The sequence below is a fragment of the Tachyglossus aculeatus genome, chromosome 13, assembly GCF_015852505.1.
Source record: "Tachyglossus aculeatus isolate mTacAcu1 chromosome 13, mTacAcu1.pri, whole genome shotgun sequence".
Lineage (NCBI taxonomy): Eukaryota > Metazoa > Chordata > Mammalia > Monotremata > Tachyglossidae > Tachyglossus > Tachyglossus aculeatus.
In genome coordinates, this window is record NC_052078.1 from 19,081,459 (window position 1) to 19,099,990 (window position 18,532).

At 44.2% G+C, this 18,532-nt stretch overlaps 1 protein-coding gene across 1 annotated transcript in view; it reads right to left on the reverse strand.

Moving 5' to 3' along the window:
- Positions 1-1,244: 1,244 nt before the first annotated feature.
- The window catches only part of MYO3A (myosin IIIA), a 124,390-nt gene continuing 107,102 nt past the window's right edge, over positions 1,245-18,532 (reverse strand). Inside the window, exons 31-34 of the mRNA XM_038755712.1 lie at positions 10,421-10,527; positions 5,517-5,557; positions 4,246-4,389; positions 1,245-1,389 (exon numbers count right to left, since the gene is read on the reverse strand). Of these exons, the coding sequence (XP_038611640.1) occupies positions 1,281-1,389; positions 4,246-4,389; positions 5,517-5,557; positions 10,421-10,527 (401 nt within the window). The 3' untranslated portion in view covers positions 1,245-1,280. The remainder of the gene's footprint in view (positions 1,390-4,245; positions 4,390-5,516; positions 5,558-10,420; positions 10,528-18,532) is intronic.

Consider the following 18,532-nt stretch of genomic DNA (forward strand, 5'->3'; position numbering starts at 1 on the left):
CAAGTAAAATAGAGTAATACGTACAAACATATATACATATATACAGGTGCTGTGGGGAAGGGAAGGAGGTAAGACGGGGGGATGGAGGGGGGACGAGGGGGAGAAGAGAAGAGGGAGGGAGGAGGAGAAGACAGAAGAGAAGGAGAGAGGAGGAAGGAGGAGGAGGGAGGAGGAGGGAGGAAGAGGAGGAGGAGGAGGGAGGAAGAGGAGGAGGAGGGAGGAAAAGGAGGAGGAGGAGGAGGAGGGCCCCCGAGCAGGGTGGGATGGCGCCCGCGTCCCGAGGGTGGCCGGGTGTCAGCCCCGGCGGGGTGGGGTGGGGGCATTTGTACATATGTTTGTACATATTTATTACTCTATTTCATTCATTCATTCATTCAATCGTATTTATTGAGCGCTTACTGTGTGCAGAGCACTGTACTAAGCGCTTGGGAAGTACATATTAATTTTACTTGTACATATCTATTCTATTTATTTTGTTAATATGTTTGGTTTTGTTCTCGGTCTCCCCCTTCTAGACTGTGACCCCGCAGTTGGGCAGGGACCGTCTCTATATGTTGCCAACTTGGACTTCCCAAGCGCTTAGTACAGTCTGCACACAGTAAGCGCTCAATAAATACAATTGATTGATATTGACTGAGGGGGCGGAGCCCTGAGGGAGGAATGGCTGCCTCTAGACTGTGAGCCCACTGTTGGGCAGGGACTGTCTCTATATGTTGCCAACTTGTACTTCCCAAGCGCTTAGTACAGTGCTCTGCACACGGTAAGCGCTCAATAAATACGATTGATTGATTGATTGACTGAGGGGGCAGAGCCCTGAGGGAGGAATGGCTGCTTCTAGACTGTGAGCCCACTGTTGGGCAGGGACCGTCTCTATATGTTGCCAACTTGTACTTCCCAAGCGCTTAGTTAGTACAGTGCTCTGCACACAGTAGGCGCTCAATAAATACGATTGATTCACTGAAGGGGCGGAGCCCTGAGGGAGGAATGGCTGCCTCTAGACTGTGAGCCCACTGTTGGGTAGGGACCGTCTCTATATGTTGCCAACTTGGACTTCCCAAGCGCTTAGTACAGTGCTCTGCACACAGTAGGCGCTCAATAAATACGACTGATTGATTGGGGCTCTGAGGGGGGAGAGAGCCCACTGTTGGGTAGGGACTGTCTCTATATGTTGCCAGCTTGTACTTCCCAAGCGCTTAGTCCAGTGCTCTGCACACAGTAAGCGCTCAATAAATACGATTGATTGATTGATTGACTGAGCCGGGCCGCCCCACCGTGGGCGGCTAAGGCTGCTGGACCAGGCGCCGGCGCTGAGAGGTTTTCCGCAGCAGCTTTCGGAAGTCGTAGGGGTTGTCTCCCTCTTCTTCTCCAGGGCCTTCCTCGGCCCAACACCTGGGGAGCAATAATAATGATAATGACGGCATTTATTAAGCGCTTACTATGGTCCAAGCACCGTTCTGAGCGCTGGGGGAGATACAAGAGAATCAGGTTGTCCCACGTGGGGCTCCTACATCTAGGTAGGAGAGAGAGAGCAGGTATTGAATCCCCATTTTACAACTGAGGATACTGGGGCAAAGAGAATAATCATCATCATCATGGAATTTATTCATTCAATCAATCGTATTTGAGCGCTTACTGTGTGCAGAGCACTGGACTAAGCGCTTGGGAAGTACAAGCTGGCAACATATAGAGACAGAGCACTGTCATCCCAGCTCCACCACAAGTCTGCTGTGTGACCTTGGGCAAGCCACCTAACTTCTCTGAGCCTCAGGTACCTCATCTGTAAAAATGGGGATTAAGACTGTGAGCCCCACGTGGGACAACTTGATCACCTTGTATCCCCCCAGCGCTTAGAACAGTGCTTTGCACATAGTAAGCGCTTAACAAATGCCATCATCATTATTATTATTATTACTAAGCGCTTGGGAAGTTCTAGTTGGCAACATATGGACCGCCCCTACCCTACAGTGGGCTCACAGTATTTATTAAGCGCTTACTATGTGCAAAGCACTAAGCGCTGGGGAGGTTACAAGGTGATCAGGTTGTCCCGGGGGGGCTCACAGATGAGCGCTGGGGGAGATACAAGAGAATTAGGTTGTCCCACGTGGGGCTCCTACATCTAGGTAGGAGAGAGAGCAGGTATTGAATCCCCATTTTACAGCTGAGGATACTGGGGCAAAGAGAATAATAATAATAATAATCATGGAATTCATTCATTCAGTCGTATTTGAGCGCTTACTGTGTGCAGAGCACTGTACTAAGCGCTTGGGAAGTACAAGTTGGCAACATATGGACAGCCCCTACCCAACAGTGGGCTCACAGTATTTATTAAGCACTTACTATGTGCAAAGCACTAAGCGCTGGGGAGGTTACAAGGTGATCAGGTTGTCCCACGGGGGACTCACAGATGAGCGCTGGGGGAGATCCAAGAGAATTAGGTTGTTCCACGTGGGGCTCCTACATCTAGGTAGGAGGGAGAGCAGGTATTGAATCCCCATTTTACAGCTGAGGATACTGGGGCAAAGAGAATAATAATAATCATCATGGAATTCATTCATTAAATCTTATTTGAGTGCTGTGTGCAGAGCACTGTACTAAGCGCTTGGGAAGTACAAGTTGGCAACATATGGACAGCCCCTACCCAACAGTGGGCTCACAGTATTTATTAAGCACTTACTATGTGCAAAGCACTAAGCGCTGGGGAGGTTACAAGGTGATCAGGTTGTCCCACGGGGGGCTCACAGATGAGCGCTGGGGGAGATCCAAGAGAATCAGGTTGTCCCACGTGGGGCTCCTACATCTAGGTAGGAGGGAGAGCAGGTATTGAATCCCCATTTTACAGCTGAGGATACTGGGGCAAAGAGAATAATAATAATAATAATCATGGAATTCATTCATTCAGTCGTATTTGAGCGCTTACTGTGTGCAGAGCACTGTACTAAGCGCTTGGGAAGTACAAGTTGGCAACATATGGACAGCCCCTACCCAACAGTGGGCTCACAGTATTTATTAAGTGCTTATTATGTGCAAAGCACTAAGCGCTGAGGAGGTTACAAGGTGATCAGCTTGCCCCACGGAGGGATCACAAATGAGGGAACTGAGGCCCAGAGAAGCAAAGTGACTTGCCCAAAGTCACACGGCTGATAAGTGGCAGAGCCGGGATTCAAACCCATGACCTCTGACTCCAAAGCCCGTGCTCTTTCCGCTGAGCCACGGTCACACAGCATCTAAGTGGCAGAGTTAGAACCTGGGTTTTCTGATTTCCAAGTCCGTGCTATGCCACATTCTGTGACGACATCTGGCTTGGTGCCCAGGCCACACATCACTAAGATTCTGCGTCGTCAGAAGGGGCATATGGGTATAATAATAATAATAATGGCATTTATTAAGCGCTTACTATGTGCAAAGCACTGTTCTAAGCGCTGGGGAGGTTACAAGGTGATCAGGTTGTCCCACGGGGGGGGCTCACTGTTTTAATCCCCATTTTACAGTTGAGGTAACTGAGGCCCAGAGAAGTGAAGTGACTTGCCCAAAGTCACACAGCTGAAAATTGGCGGAGCCGGGATTTGAACCCATGAACTCTGACTCCAAAGCCCGGGCTCTTCCCACTGAGCCATGCTGTTAATGTGACTGTTTCTCTGGAGGGAGAGGAATCCCCCTGCCACCAGATCCAAGTTCTCCTGGAGCAGACACTGGGAGTTGGGGGGAGACTATGTTCCATTCCCTGGGGTCTTTGTCTAGAATCTTGAATAAAAATTAGTAGGGGCACCTACGAATAGGAACATTTAGAGTCCTATTATTTATATGAGACCTTTCTGTTTCATAATGTATCCTCTAATCTCAAAACCCACCCACAGATTTGCTAATTACCCAGGACTTCTGTGAAACAGGCATTAAAAAAAAATCCTATTTTGAAGATGGGGAGATGGAACCTCAGAGAGTTTACAGTGACTAATTCGATGTCAGTGTCAGAGGCCAAGTCGATGCACTCTTCTGTCTGACCCCAATGAATAATCAGAATAACGACTCTGGAAAGCCCATACTTTAGGAGACCCATTTGGTTAAGTTGAACATTTATTTGGAATTGTCCGAGGGTGATTTAAAAGTAACTTCTTCCCATTTACTGTACTAGAGAAAGTAATGATGGTTTTCTTCAGTCTAAAATGTAAATTGAAATTAAGCAGAAAAACTGATTAAAAATGCTTTATTGAAATTAGCCTTTACCTGAGGTCTCCATTTATTACCTACCTTTCGCCAGGTATAGGACTTGAATTCTGGAGCTCAGATTGTGACATTGTACTTCTTGATCTAGAGTTATTTTTTTTCGGTCCAGCATGACTACATGAAATTTCATGGTAGTAAAAATCTTCTAAATCTAGCACTTTTCCTGGACTGTAAAAAACAGAACACAGCAGGTAAACAAAACCAGTACTTTGTTTTCTTATTTTAAAAAGGTGAAAGGCAGGTAAATTATTTTTTAATACCCCCTGGGCAAGAGGAGGGGCAGAGTGGGGTACTGGCAAAGGGCTTGGGAACTTCAAAACACTGTAACCCCAAAACCTGGGCTGGGGGGGGGGAGACCCACAATTAAGTTTCTTCAGCTCAGGACTATTCAAAATCTGGTTGTGAGGGCAGTGATGGAAGTAAAGGAAGTGGGCAGATGCCAAGGATGGCAAGGAATCTGAATTGATCCTTATCCGCAGGACACAGTTTCTGAGAGAGACCAGAAGGGATCATACGTTGGCTATGCCATTTCTGCTTAAATATTTTCCATGGTACCCTCTCCCTGGAGGGTACATATCTCAGCCACCTGGTAATGCCAACACCAGTGCACACTTATATCAACAGAAAACAGCTCATCAGTTATTTTCGTTACCTAGGAATCCCCAAAAAGAAGCCAACTATGGTATGATATGGGGGCTAGGTGCCTAGCCTGAGACATGGCATCATATGTAGAATGGGCATTTAAAAATGCATCACTTAAGTGGAAACGGCATAGCTAACATACGCTGAACCACGATGGTATGCCAAATCTAAATAAACAATAATCACCTCCAAGAATCTGAATATCCACAGTCTATTAAGGCAGGAGAGACCAAAAAGGGATTCAAGGGGTGGGGAGAATGTGTACACAAGGTCTCACTTCAGACACCGTAAACGCCATATCGTATTTTTAATGCACCGAGAAATAGAAAAACAACTGGAGACAGTTTCACATCTATTTAGCTGTGAGGAAGGATCATTTCTTTTGCATTTGTATTTAGAATGTAAATGGCATTCATTCATTCATTCAATCGTATTTACTGAGCGCTTACTGGGTGCAGAGCACTGTACTAAGCGCTTGGGAAGTACAACTCGGCAACATCTAGAGACGGTCCCTACCCAACAACGGGCTCTGGAGGAATCTCTCGTCAATCACCCAGTCACCTTCTTTCTTCCTTTGTTCTGCTTTTATGAATTGGAAGTCAGGTAACTTACACTTGCTGGGGCAGGAAGATAATATTAAGAGTAATGAGTACCTTTCTTTCCTTGGTCTTCGTTTTTCTTGCCGGATTGCCTTCTAAGGGAAATAGAAAATACTTTTCACTGAATCTTGTTCATGTCAAAGCACTGGATCTTTCCTAGGGTGCCTTAGTTCTACGTTTCTGTGTGGCATAGTTTAAGGTAATGTCAATAGGAAAATTCAACTGCTGTGTTCTGTGGGCTCTCCCTTCCACATCCCAGCCCCCCCAAACCACCAAACTACTAAAGGAAGATGATGCTCCTTCTGGTAAATACATCTGAAGGTGAGTTAGGCCATTTCTGGCAGTTCTTAAGCTCTAGACAAAGGATTATTGATCAGTTAGTAGTTGTAAGATATTGGTAGGTCTGCTCTGCTGCAAGAGGAGATTTAACTCATCCAGTACGTCTATCCAAAGTCGTTCCCTCACAGAGAATCACAGCTCCTTGGAGAGGGAGCATGGCATAGTGGATAAAGCCTGGGCGCCAGGTGACCTGGGTTCTGATCCTGGCTCTGCCACTTGCTTACTGTGTGACCGAGGGCAAGTCACTTAACTTCTCTGTACTTCAGTTTCTTCAATTGCAAAAAGTGGGGATTCGATACCTGTCCTCCCTCCTACTTTGAATGGGAGCAGGGACCCTATCTGGCCTAATTAATTTGTATCTACCCCAGCACTTAGAACAAGGCTTGACACATAGTAAGCTCTTAAACACCACACAAAATAAAAAGCTATTCATCATCAATCGTATTTATTGAGCCCTTGCTGTGTGCGGAGCACTGTACTAAGCGCTTGGGAAGTACAAGTTGGCAACATATAGAGACAGTCCCTACCCAGTAGTGGGCTCACACTCTATAAGGACTATAAGGACTATATTCAGTCATCTGCAAAGCCTCATTTCAACAGCCAGGACACCCATTCCACTGCAGTTGGAGTCCTGTAGAACTGGATTTCTCTTGTTCCATTTTAAATAGGAAAAAAAAAACCTCGGGTGCCATGACATTTACAATTCATCAGCCCCCGGAAATCGCCAGAGCTGAATTTACAGTATTGACCTCAAAGTCTGCAGCCTTAAGAGAAAGTTTTAGGGTTACCATGGAAGTGAAAAACCATGAAGGGCAAAGGTTACATCTTTTATTTCTATCATACTCTCCCAAATTCCTGTACCTGGTAGCAGTCACAGTCTTCTAGACTGTGAGCCCATTGTTGGGTAGGGACCGTCTCTATATGTTGACAACGTATACTTCCCAAGCGCTTAGTACAGTGCTCTGCACACAGTAAGCGCTTAATAAATACGATTGAATGAATGGAGTATTTATTGAGCACACACTTGTACAATGCACTGTACTAAGCACTCAGGAAGTACAGAGCAAAGATGTGCCATGCCCCCACCCTCAAGGAGATTACACTCTTACGGGGGATTCACACTTTAAGATATTTATAAGTAGAGTAATCAAAACGATTAATTGAATAAATAGCTGAATAATTCAATAATTTATTGAACAACTGAATGAACACGGTCTTTTAGACTGTGAGCCCACTGTTGGGTAGGGACTGTCTCTATATGTTGCCAACTTGTACTTCCCAAGCGCTTAGTACAGTGCTCTGCACACAGTAAGCGCTCAATAAATACAATTGATGATGATGATGATACAAAAGTGCTGAAGATGGGTGTAAATAAGTAGATAAAGGCTTATGTTGGGGTTAAGCTTTAATACAACTGAAGTGCTGTTGGGTAGGGACTGTCTCTATACGTTGCCAACTTGTACTTCCCAACCGCTTAGTACAGTGCTCTGCACATAGTAAGTGCTCAATAAATACGATTGAATGAATGAATCAATGACTGAATGGGTATTGTGTGCACATCCTTATACTCTGCTGCTTTTCCTATCTGTAATTTACTTTAATATCGCCCCCGCCCACTAGACTCTAAGCGTCTGGAGGGCAGGGATTGTGTTTAACAACTCTACTGTATTCTCTCTAGTGCTGAGAACACTGCTGTGCACACAATGCGCCCACGATAAATACCATTGATTGATTGGGAAATGGGGTCACATTTTCACAAACAGACCTCAGAATTTAAAGAATTGGGACAAAGTGCCTTTACGTGGAAAACCACAACAGTTTTGTCAAACGGTCTGCTACTCCCAGTGTCTAACACAGTCCTTAGCAGCTTTCTGTACGTGTGGCACTGGGGGACACGTTGTGCACCTTTTCACTGAACCGAAGGAGCCTCTGAACGCAGTTAACAGTCTCTCACTCATGGCTTCTCTAGTGGGTCAAAACACCAACAGGCCCCGGAGAGTTTCGACAATTTCTGACAATTAATTCACCTCTATTTTGTCATCATTTTATTCATTCTGTTCTTGGGTTTCAGAAGCTACTCCTGCGATTCTGGTGGATCAACTTATCAGGGGGTGTCGGGGGCTTTCAGCACTCTCCCTCCTCACCATGAGGGCTGAGGGGATATAACTCAGGTTCACAAAATTTGTTGTTCACCAAATCCACAAAACCAGGATAGGGTGATACACTGAAGACCGGGATAGGGTGATGCGCTGAAACTTGGAAGTGGAAGGTCCAAACCAGACCGTAGTAAATAGCTTCTTCTCCTAATAGTCAAATTTATTGAGGGTTTTCTTAGTGCAGAGCACCACACTAGGTGATTGGGAGAGTATAATAGAGTAAGTAGACACGTTCCCAGCCTTCAGGGAGCTTACAAGCTTGTGGGAGAGACCGACGCTAAAATAAATAACAGGCAGAGGGAAGCAACCAAGTTATGCATGTATCATCAATCACTAGAGAAGTCATGAGTGAGAGACTGTTAACTGCGTTCAGAGGCTCCTTCGGTTCAGTGAAAAGGTGCACAACGTGTCCCCCAGTGCCGCACGCACAGAAAGCTACTAAGGACTGTGTTAGACACTGGGAGTAGCAGGCCGTTTGACAAAACTGTTGTGGTTTTCCATGTAAAGGCACTTTGTCCCAATTCTTTAAATTCTGAGGTCTGTTTGTGAAAATGTGACCCCATTTCCCAATCAATCAATGGTATTTATCGTGGGCGCATTGTGTGCACAGCAGTGTTCTCAGCACTAGAGAGAATACAGTAGAGTTGTTAAACACAATCCCTGCCCTCCAGACGCTTAGAGTCTAGTGGGCGGGGGCGATATTAAAGTAAATTACAGATGGGAAAAGCAGCAGAGTATACGGATGTGCACACAATACCCATTCAGTCATTGATTCATTCATTCAATCGTATTTATTGAGCACTTACTATGTGCAGAGCACTGTACTAAGCGGTTGGGAAGTACAAGTTGGCAACGTATAGAGACGGTCCCTACCCAACAGCACTTCAGTTGCATTACAGCATAACCCCAACATAAGCCTTTATCTACTTATTTACACCCATCTGTGCTGTGGGGTTATGGAGGGTGGGGTGAGTAACTATATGCTTATTGGGTCCGGACTCAAGTGTGTGGGTGATGCATTTGGGAAGGAACTCCTCTGCCTTGTGGAACAAACAGGATGAAGAAGAGGGGTATAAGAAGTGAGGCAGAATAACAGACCTTCCTACCGGATAGCCGGTTGCCTCTTTGATTCTTAGAATCTTTCTAGGAGACTTTGGCAGGCACCAGAAAGTTGGATTTCCATTTTCTTTCTTCTCTGAAGGAGGGATTTTTCCTTTGTGCTCAGAGTATAACGGGGTTGTTTAAGGCACATAACTGGTAGGTGGCTCAGCTCTGAAGCTAGCTTTTAGGAGTTAAGAATCATGTAATTGTACTATTTTGTTAGTATGTTTGGTTTTGTCTCCCCCTTTTAGACTGTGAGCCCACTGTTGGGTAGGGACTGTCTCTATATGTTGCCAATTTGTACTTCCCAGCGCTTAGTACAGTGCTCTGCACACAGTAAGCGCTCAATAAATACAATTGATGATGATGATGATGATGTAATTGTAGTATTTTTTAAGTGCTTACTGTAGACCAAACATTGCGTGAAACACTGGGGGTAGATACAGAATCATGAGATAAGACAGCATGGCTCAATGGAAGGAGCCCGGGCTTTGGAGTCAGACGTCATGGGTTCAAATCCCGGCTCCGCCAATTGCCAGCTGTGTGACTTTGGGCAAGTCACTTCACTTCTCTGGGCCTCAGTTACCTCATCTGTAAAATGGGGATTAAGACTGTGAGCTCCCTGTGGGACAACCTGATCCCCTTGTAACCTCCCCAGGGCTTAGAACAGTGCTTTGCATATAGTAAGCGCTTTATAAATGCCATCATTATTATTATTACACTAAGCACAGGGGTAGATACAAGCTAATCAGGTTGGACAGTTGGACACAGTCCCTGTCCCACATGGGGCTCACAGTCTTAATCCCCATTTTACAGATGAGGTAACTGAGGCACACAGAAGTGAAGTGACTTGCCCAAGGTCACACATCACAAAAGTGGTGGAGCTGGGATTAGAACCCAGGTCCTGCTGACTTCCATGCCCTTATATGTTGCCAATTTGTACTTCCCAAGCGCTTAGTACAGTGCTCTGCACATAGTAAGCGCTCAATAAATACGATTGATGATGATGATGCCCTTGCTCTAACCACTAGGCCATGTTGTTTCTCAACTCTCCTGCCTTTCAGCCCTTGCATACACCCCTTCCTCCTGCCTGGAATACCTCCCCCTTCAAATCTTCCAGAACACAACTCTCTCCATCTCCAAGGCACTCCTGAAATCCCACACCCTCCAGGAAGCTTTCTCCCATTATTTTCTTTGCCCCTGCTTCCATCCTCCCTCTGCAATCCATCAACAAATGGTATTCACTGAGCACTTACTGTGAGCACTTAATGTACTCAGTTGCCCATCACACTTTTGCACATATCGATTTACGCACACTATTATTTAAGCACCTAGTTATTCATCCAAGGATTGTCAGCTTACATGAAGCAGAATGTAATAGGTGGAGTCCTCGGGGTTGTTTAAAGCTTTGGGTTTCTGTGCTCTCCTTGGAACTCTCAGCGTTCTTGGTTCCTCTGCTCTAGAGACACCTACAAGAAAGATGATTAACAGCATTATTCAACTGACTAGTCAGAAGGCCCTATCCCACGGTGGAGAAATGACGGTGGGGGCAGCAATGGTGAGGCAGCCAGAGAGGGCCGGCTAGGGGGCTTAGAGCACTGGTGTGGACAGGGAACACGTCTACCAACTTTATTATACTGTGCTCAGTGAAGCAGCGTGGCTCAGTGGAAAGAGCCCGGGCTTTGGAGTCAGAGGTCATGGGTTCAAATCCCAGCTCCCCCAATTACCAGCTGTGTGACTTTGGGCAAGCCACTTAACTTCTCTGTGCCTCAGTTACCTCATCTGTAAAATGGGGATAAAGACTGTGGGACAACCTGATCACCTTGTAACCTCCCCCGTGCTTAGAACAGTGCTTTGCACATAGTAAGCCCTTAACAAATGCCATTATCATTATTATTATTACTCTCCCAAGCGCTTAGTAAAGTCCTCTACAATCAGTCAATCAATCGTATTTATTGAGCGCTTTCTGTGTGCAGAGCACTGTACTAAGCGCTTGGGAAGTACAAGTTGGCAACATACAGAGACAGTCCCTACCGAACAGTGGGCTCACAGTCTAAAAGGGGGAGACAGAGAACAAAACCAAACATACAACAAAATAAAATAAATAGAATAGATATGTACAGGTAAAATAGAGTAATAAATATGTACAAACATATATACATATATACAGGTATATATGTATATATATACAGGTACTCTACACACAGTATGCACTCAATAAATGCAGTTGATTGATTGATGGAGGGCTGGGCAGGAGCCACTGTGGCGGCTTCAAATATGTGGCTGCCCTGAGGTAGGGAAAAAATTCACTATTGCTCCCTTCTGGAAAAACATAACGATGACATTTGGAAATCAATTAGAAGCCTCATTTGAAACCCCGAATCTTGAGCATTTTTTAGGGGGTGGGAGGCAGGGCACTTGACTCTCCCCTACACTAGCTTCAAAGGTGCCAGTTCATTCAAGTGTCACTTCTGACGCAGGCTGGGTGCTTTCAAATCATTCACCGTTGCTCTCCCAATCCACTCCGCCATCCTTCCCTGCACAGACAATTGCCTCCCTCACTTGCCATCTGTAGCTGGCCCTGAAAGCCAAGCATCCAAAGTCCATCTCCTCTCTCTTTCTCTGGTCCATCTGCCACTTCTCCCCAGAGCGCTTCCTAGCTGGCTCGCTCCCCAGTCCTTTCTTTGGTTCCTGGAAGTTGAATGGTGGGGAAACTCCTCATGACAGTGCAGGAGTTTCCAAAAATCAACATCCTTTCTACAGGTGGATAGATTAAACCCCACGTCCAACCCTTTTTCCAGCAGACATACACTACTTTCAATCCACTGCTCTCCATCCCCCCAATCTTACCTCCTTCCCTTCCCCACAGCACCTGTATAAATGTTTGTACATATTTATTACTCTATTTATTTATTTATTTTATTTGTACATATCTATTCTATTTATTTTATTTTGTTAGTATGTTTGGTTTTGTTCTCTGTCTCCCCCTTTTAGACTGTGAGCCCACTGTTGGGTAGGGACTGTCTCTATATGTTGCCAATTTGTACTTCCCAAGTGCTTAGTACAGTGCTCTGCACATAGTAAGCGCTCAATAAATACGACTGATGATGATGATGATGAAGGCAGGGACGGTGTGTCTTAACTAGACCGCACTCTCTCAAGTGCACAGTGTAGCGCTCTGCACACATTAGGTGTTCAAAAAATGCTACTAATGGATCGATTAAAAACATCCCCTGTGGTGTCTGGAATGGGGGAGAGGGTGGCAACCATCACTCGGTCACCACCAATACGATTCATTCGATCGTATTTATTGAGCGCTTACTGTGTGCAGAGCACTGTTGAAGGAAGGGGGCAATCTGCAGGACTTGGTGGTGGTTTTTATCATTTAAAGTTGCTTCTCCAACATTTCCCCCATAAGGATGGACATTCTAAGGAGATGGACAGCCCGCTATTGGGTAGGCACCGTCTCTATATTCATTCATTCAGTCGTATTTATTGAGCGCTTACTGTGTGCAGAGCACTGGACTAAGCGCTTGGGAAGTCCAAGTTGGCAACATATAGAGCCGGTCCCTACCCAACAGTGGGCTCACAGTCTAGAAGGGGGAGACAGAGAACAAAACAAAACATATTAACCAAAGAAAATCAATAGAATAAACATGTACAGATAAAATAGAGTAATAAATCCATACAAACATATATACATATATACAGATGCTGTGGGGAGGGGAAGGAGGTAAGGCGGGGGGATGGGGAGGGGTGTGAAGCAAAGAGTGAAGAGAGTCTGCTTCACACCCTCCCACCTCCAGACCCTCTTAAGCATTCATTCATTCAATCATATTTATTGAGCGCTTACTGTGTGCAGAGCACTGGACTAAGCGCTTGGGAAGTACAAGTTGGCAACATATAGTTGGCGCTTAATAAATGCCATTATTATTATTATTATTATATATGTTTGTACGTATTTATTACTCCATTCATTTATTTATTTTATCTGTACATGTTTATTCTATTGATTTTATTTGGTAAATGTGTTTTGTTTTGTTCTCTGTCTCCCCCTTCTAGACTGTGAGCCCACTGTTGGGTAGGGACCGGCTCTATATGTTGCCAACTTGGACTTCCCAAGCCCTTAGTCCAGTGCTCTGCACATAGTAAGCGCTCAATAAATATGATTGAATGAATGAATGGACTCCAAGGAGAAATTCCAATTTATAAAATAAACTCACAGAAAATATGGTTCCCTTCCACCCTCTCCTAGGCCCAGGAACAGCCGATTAGATTGGGAGTCCCTGGGTGATGGTTTCGAACAGATCTCTCCCTGGGCTGTGCGTGCCCAGGCTCCCCAGCTTTAAGGTAATTTTGATCTTCTAAATTTTCTTGTGAAAGAATCATTCATAGCCTGTTTAAACCCGTCTTCCTCCTAGGCATATTGCACTTTACCCTTGTAAAGTGCAGAACACTCATTTGTATTCCTGTACTGAAGAAAGTATCACAAAAATAGCTAAATACGCCAAAAGGCAGACTGAGACTTTAGACCTTGTAAAATATCCATAGGGAATTCATTCATTTGTCCCTTTTGCACTTTAAAATCTTTCACCAAAAGCCTGTATCTCCCCAAATACGTCATTTCATTCAATCATATTTATTGAGTGCTTACTGTGTGAAAAGCACTGTTTGTGGCATATGGGAGAATACACTCAGTAAACAGGCAATTTCCCTGCCCACAATGAGCTTACTTCCTTGGATTGTGTTTAGGGACGGGGGGCACGTTCTACATTTCATTTCATTTTTTTTAAAGGAGTCCAGGTTTTAAATTTAGTACATTATTGGAGCAGTGTGCTGGAGCCTGAAAGAGTTCACGCGTCTTCAGCATCCCAATTTACATCTAAGCATTAGCATTTCTCTTGGTAGGATATGGCCCAAAGGGTGGTCTTTCTAGGTCACTGTAAGAGCACCTAAATCTTGTCAGACAACTATTCTGCAATTTAAACATTTTCCCACCACTGTACACTTCACGGAGATGCCACAGACAAAACATCATCTGTCCCAGTCTTGAATATTGTTGATAATCCTTGGAAGTGATGTTGGCTGGTGCACAGCAAATTCAAATACTGAAACGCTGTTTGAAACAAACACAGCTGTCATGGAGTAATCAGAAAAAAAGAGTGTTTTACATTTCACTTGCGGAGACGAATTAGGTCTGGTGGTAGAATGGGCAGCGGTTAACACCTTCACTTCAGCTCATTCGTAGGTACCTTCAGGAAGGCACCTCGAATGGGCTGGTAGTTATTTTTTTTTACATTTCTTTTTCACCGGTGGTGCAGGGACAGACATTTTGCCTATCCTGATCCATGTTCTTGAGGGAGCTACACTTAGTGCAGTGCAACGGGCCCAAAGGGTGGTCAATAAATAACCACTCATACTAAACTACTAAATTCCTTGGGAGTGTCAGTCTACTATATGCTTAGCAGCCCACAAGCATTTCAGCAAGACCTGGTTTAATTCTCTTCTCCGGTAGCTCCCAGAATCTTGATTCCTCTGGGAAGGTAAGAGCATTTACACCTATGTCATCCTAAGCCCTATAATCAAGGAAGTGACATAAACATTTACCATCACAAATTATCGGCAATATATTAGGGTTGGCACCGGCAAAATTAGCTGCATAATTCTGGCGCTGTAAGTGGTAAATATCAGCATGTAAAGGTTACTGGTATATTGAACAGCCAGAAGGTATAATGTTAATTTAAGCTGTGGTTCCGGTAATGATTCCATTTATTGTTTTAGCTTATCAAAAACACAGGCTTTTCCTTTGGTGATGAATGGGCAATTACTTCTTAACATTTTGCCTTCAGAAGACTCACGGCACTTTTGCCTCCAAAATGCATCTATTTGCTCTAGAAAATTAAATTTCATTAACGTCTGCCCCTCTTTAATGCAATAAGATGAAAGGAATGCTACTAATTACAATATTTTAAGTATACATATGGGGTGCGGTGTATAATTTCCATAAATGTCAAATCCCCAGATCGGAAATTAGATTCCTTGATGGTAATTCATTTACTTACAGTAATGTGAGTCACTTGTTAAAATTTCACTTTAATTAATGAAATGTTTTCTTTGGAATTTGGATGATCTGTAAGAGGAACTGGATGGGAACTATCAATTCCATCAGGTTTTGAAAGGCATGTTTTTCTACCCAGAAGCAAAGGCCTTGGGAGAGGGGAGGCGCTGACCCGGAAACAGGAATGGGGATAATCTCCCTGCATTTCCGGGTCCAAAGGAGGAGGGACTGGTCTCAGTTTCCCCTGCCTCTGCTTGGACTGGACCCCAATGGAATCAAAGAGGGCAGGTAGCAAGCACCAGTGGTTAGAGGACAGGATGGGAAATCCCTTTTTTACTTCATGAGCTGCTTCTCTGCAACTCTAGTTACACTGTACTTACTTGTCTCTTTGGCATAATTCTCCCCACCCCCTAATTTCTGAGGAGGAAATAAAAAAAAATTTCTGTAAGTAGTGATAGCTGTGCATTCTGGGGTAGACAGGGGAAATATGTGTATATATATATATATGTATATATGTTTGTACATATTTATTACTCTATTTATTTATTTATCTTACTTGTACATATCTACTCTATGTATTTTATTTTGTTAGTATGTTTGGTTTTGTTCTCTGTCTCCCCCTTCTAGACTGTGAGCCCGCTGTTGGGTAGGGACTGTCTCTACGTGTTGCCGACTTGTACTTCCCGAGCGCTTAGTACAGTGCTCTGCACACAGTAAGCGCTCAATAAATACGACTGATTGATTGATTGATTGATTGAAAGGGGTCAGAATTAGCTAACTCCATTCATGGAGAAGGACAAACTCTAGGACAGGGAGAGGAAAGGGGTGTGAGCAGTGAGTTCATTGAGTGCTACTGTATGCACCATTTTGGAAAGTGCAACAGAAGAAAGATGTAATCTCAAGTGCTTTTACCTTTTTCTTCCTTCTCCCCTCTTTTGCTCTTTCTTTTCCTTCTCTTTTTTTCTCCTGCTCCTCCTACTGCTAGACTTGATTCTTCCTTCCCTGTAACCCCTTCCCCCATAAATTAGCCTCTCCCCTGTTAAGGGATAGCAAAAACTATAATAATAATAATAATAATGGCATTTATTAAGCACTTACTATGTGCAAAGCACTGTTCTAAGCACTGCGGAGGTTACAAGGTGATCAGGTTGTCCCATGGGGGGCTCACAGTCTTAATCCCCATTTTACAGATGAGGTAACTGAGGCACAGAGAAGTGAAGTGACTTGCCCAAAGTGACACAGCTGACAATTGGCGGAGCTGGGATTTGAACCCATGACCTCTGACTCCAAAGCCCGGGCTCTTTTCCACTGAGCCATGCTGCTTCTCATACTCATACTCAAACTATAACAAAAAGTGAGGCAATTAAGTGATCGATACCCTATTTTCTAGATTCCCCTGAAAATTAGCTGGAGGCAGATGTTTTGTTCCTTTGGCTTTGGGAGAGGGACGTATGAGTCAAGCGCAGCTATAAGTGCCAGTATAAATTCAGTGGTGAGATGGTGTCAATCAGGCCCTTACTGTGACCCAACTTGAAATATCACAGGGCCTACTGCTAATTTCTTCCATTAAAAAAAAAAGGTATCTGGGTAGACATTAAACTGTCACAACTTTTTGAGATGCCATGAGGAAATTCTTTATCCTAACTAAAATTAGAAATAAATTCCAAAGAAGAAAAGTAATTGTAGAATGAGATATAAATCGTAGAAAACACATACATCATCTTTTCTAAAACCAATCCATCTTGAATACTTAGCCATTAGTTATGGTTGGCAGGGTAATAATGCAAATAGATAAACATTAAAGGAACCTATTGACTAATCATAAATATCAATTACAAGCAGGCAGAGGCAGTAAGCTAAAAATGATTAGCAAATGACATTTTATTTAAACTACTCTAAAACCACAGACAGTTCCCAAATGTGAAGAAATTGCTTATGATGACTATTCCCTGGAATTGCACACGGGATTTGAAGGGGGCACTTTAGTCATTTATTCTGAATAATCAGAATCAAGCAGAAAACAATCTTTTGCACTCAGTTACCATATTTTCTGGACCGTTTATACTATATCCATTGCCCCCAAACTTCAGGATACAGGCTAAAGAGACTTAAATATTAACAAAATATTTCAGGAAATCAACTCTTTGTTACCTACCTTACTGAACACCAAAACAGAACTAGGCAACAGAACAATGGTGACTTTCTCTGTGCCCAATTTGGAATAAGAAGCTAAAAATAATGTCTTCACTGGACCAGTAGTGTTCTATAGAAATACTGCTTCCTTTTCCTCTCCAATTCCCCTTCCTCCTGCTTCCTCTTCGATTCTCCTGCCTTTCCCTACAGTATCTGAAGAGATCTCTTGCCGCCTCTCAAATCTATCCCCCCTCCACCTGTGCCTCGAACCCCACCCCTTCACACCTTATCAAAACACTTGCCCCCCTCTTCTCTCTCTCCCATCTTCAACCATTCACTTTCCAGTGACTCCTTCCCCACTGCTTCCAAACATGCTCCTGTATCTCCTATCTAAAAAAAAAACTTCCTCTGATCCCACAGTTCCCTCCAATTACTGCCCCATCTCCCTCCTACCATTCCTCTCCAAATTCCTTGAGCGAGTTGTTTACACCTGCTGCCTCCACTTTCTTTCCTCCTACTCTTTCCTTTACCTCCTCCAATCTGGTTTCTGCCCCCTTAATTCAATCAATCATTGGTATTTATTGAGCACTTACTGTGCATGGAGCACTGCACTAAATACTTGGGAAAGAATAATGCAGAGTTAGTAGACAGATTTTCTGCCCACAGCGAGCTTATTCCACAGAAACTGCCCTTTCTAAGGTCACCAATGATCTCCTTGTTGCCAAATCCAACAGCTTCTATTCCATCCTAATCCTCCTTTCGTCGACACTGTGGACCACCCCTTTCTCCTTTTAACATTATCCAACCTTGGCTTCAGCAAAATTGTCAACCCCTGGTTCTCCTCCTATGTCTCTGGCCACTTCTCAGTCTTTTTCCTGGGCTCCTCCTCTGCCTCCCACCCTTTAACTGTGGGGATCCCTTTAGGGTCAGTTCTGGGTCCCTTTCTATTCTCCATCTACACCCACTCCTTTGGAGAACTCATTCACTCTCACAGCTTCAGCTAACATCTCTCCACTGATGACAACCAAATTTACCACTCCAGTCCTGACTCTCTCTTCATTCTCGCATTTCCTCCTACTTTCGGGACACCTCTACTTGAATGTCCTGGTGACATCTCCAACTTAACATGTTCAAAACAGAACTCATCTTCTCACCTAAATCATGTCTTCCCCCTATCTTTCTCATCACTGGAGAAAGCACTACCATCCTCCCTGCCTCTCAATTCTCTACTCTCCTAATACAACCCAGACTTCACACTTCGCTCCTCTAATGCTGACAGTCTC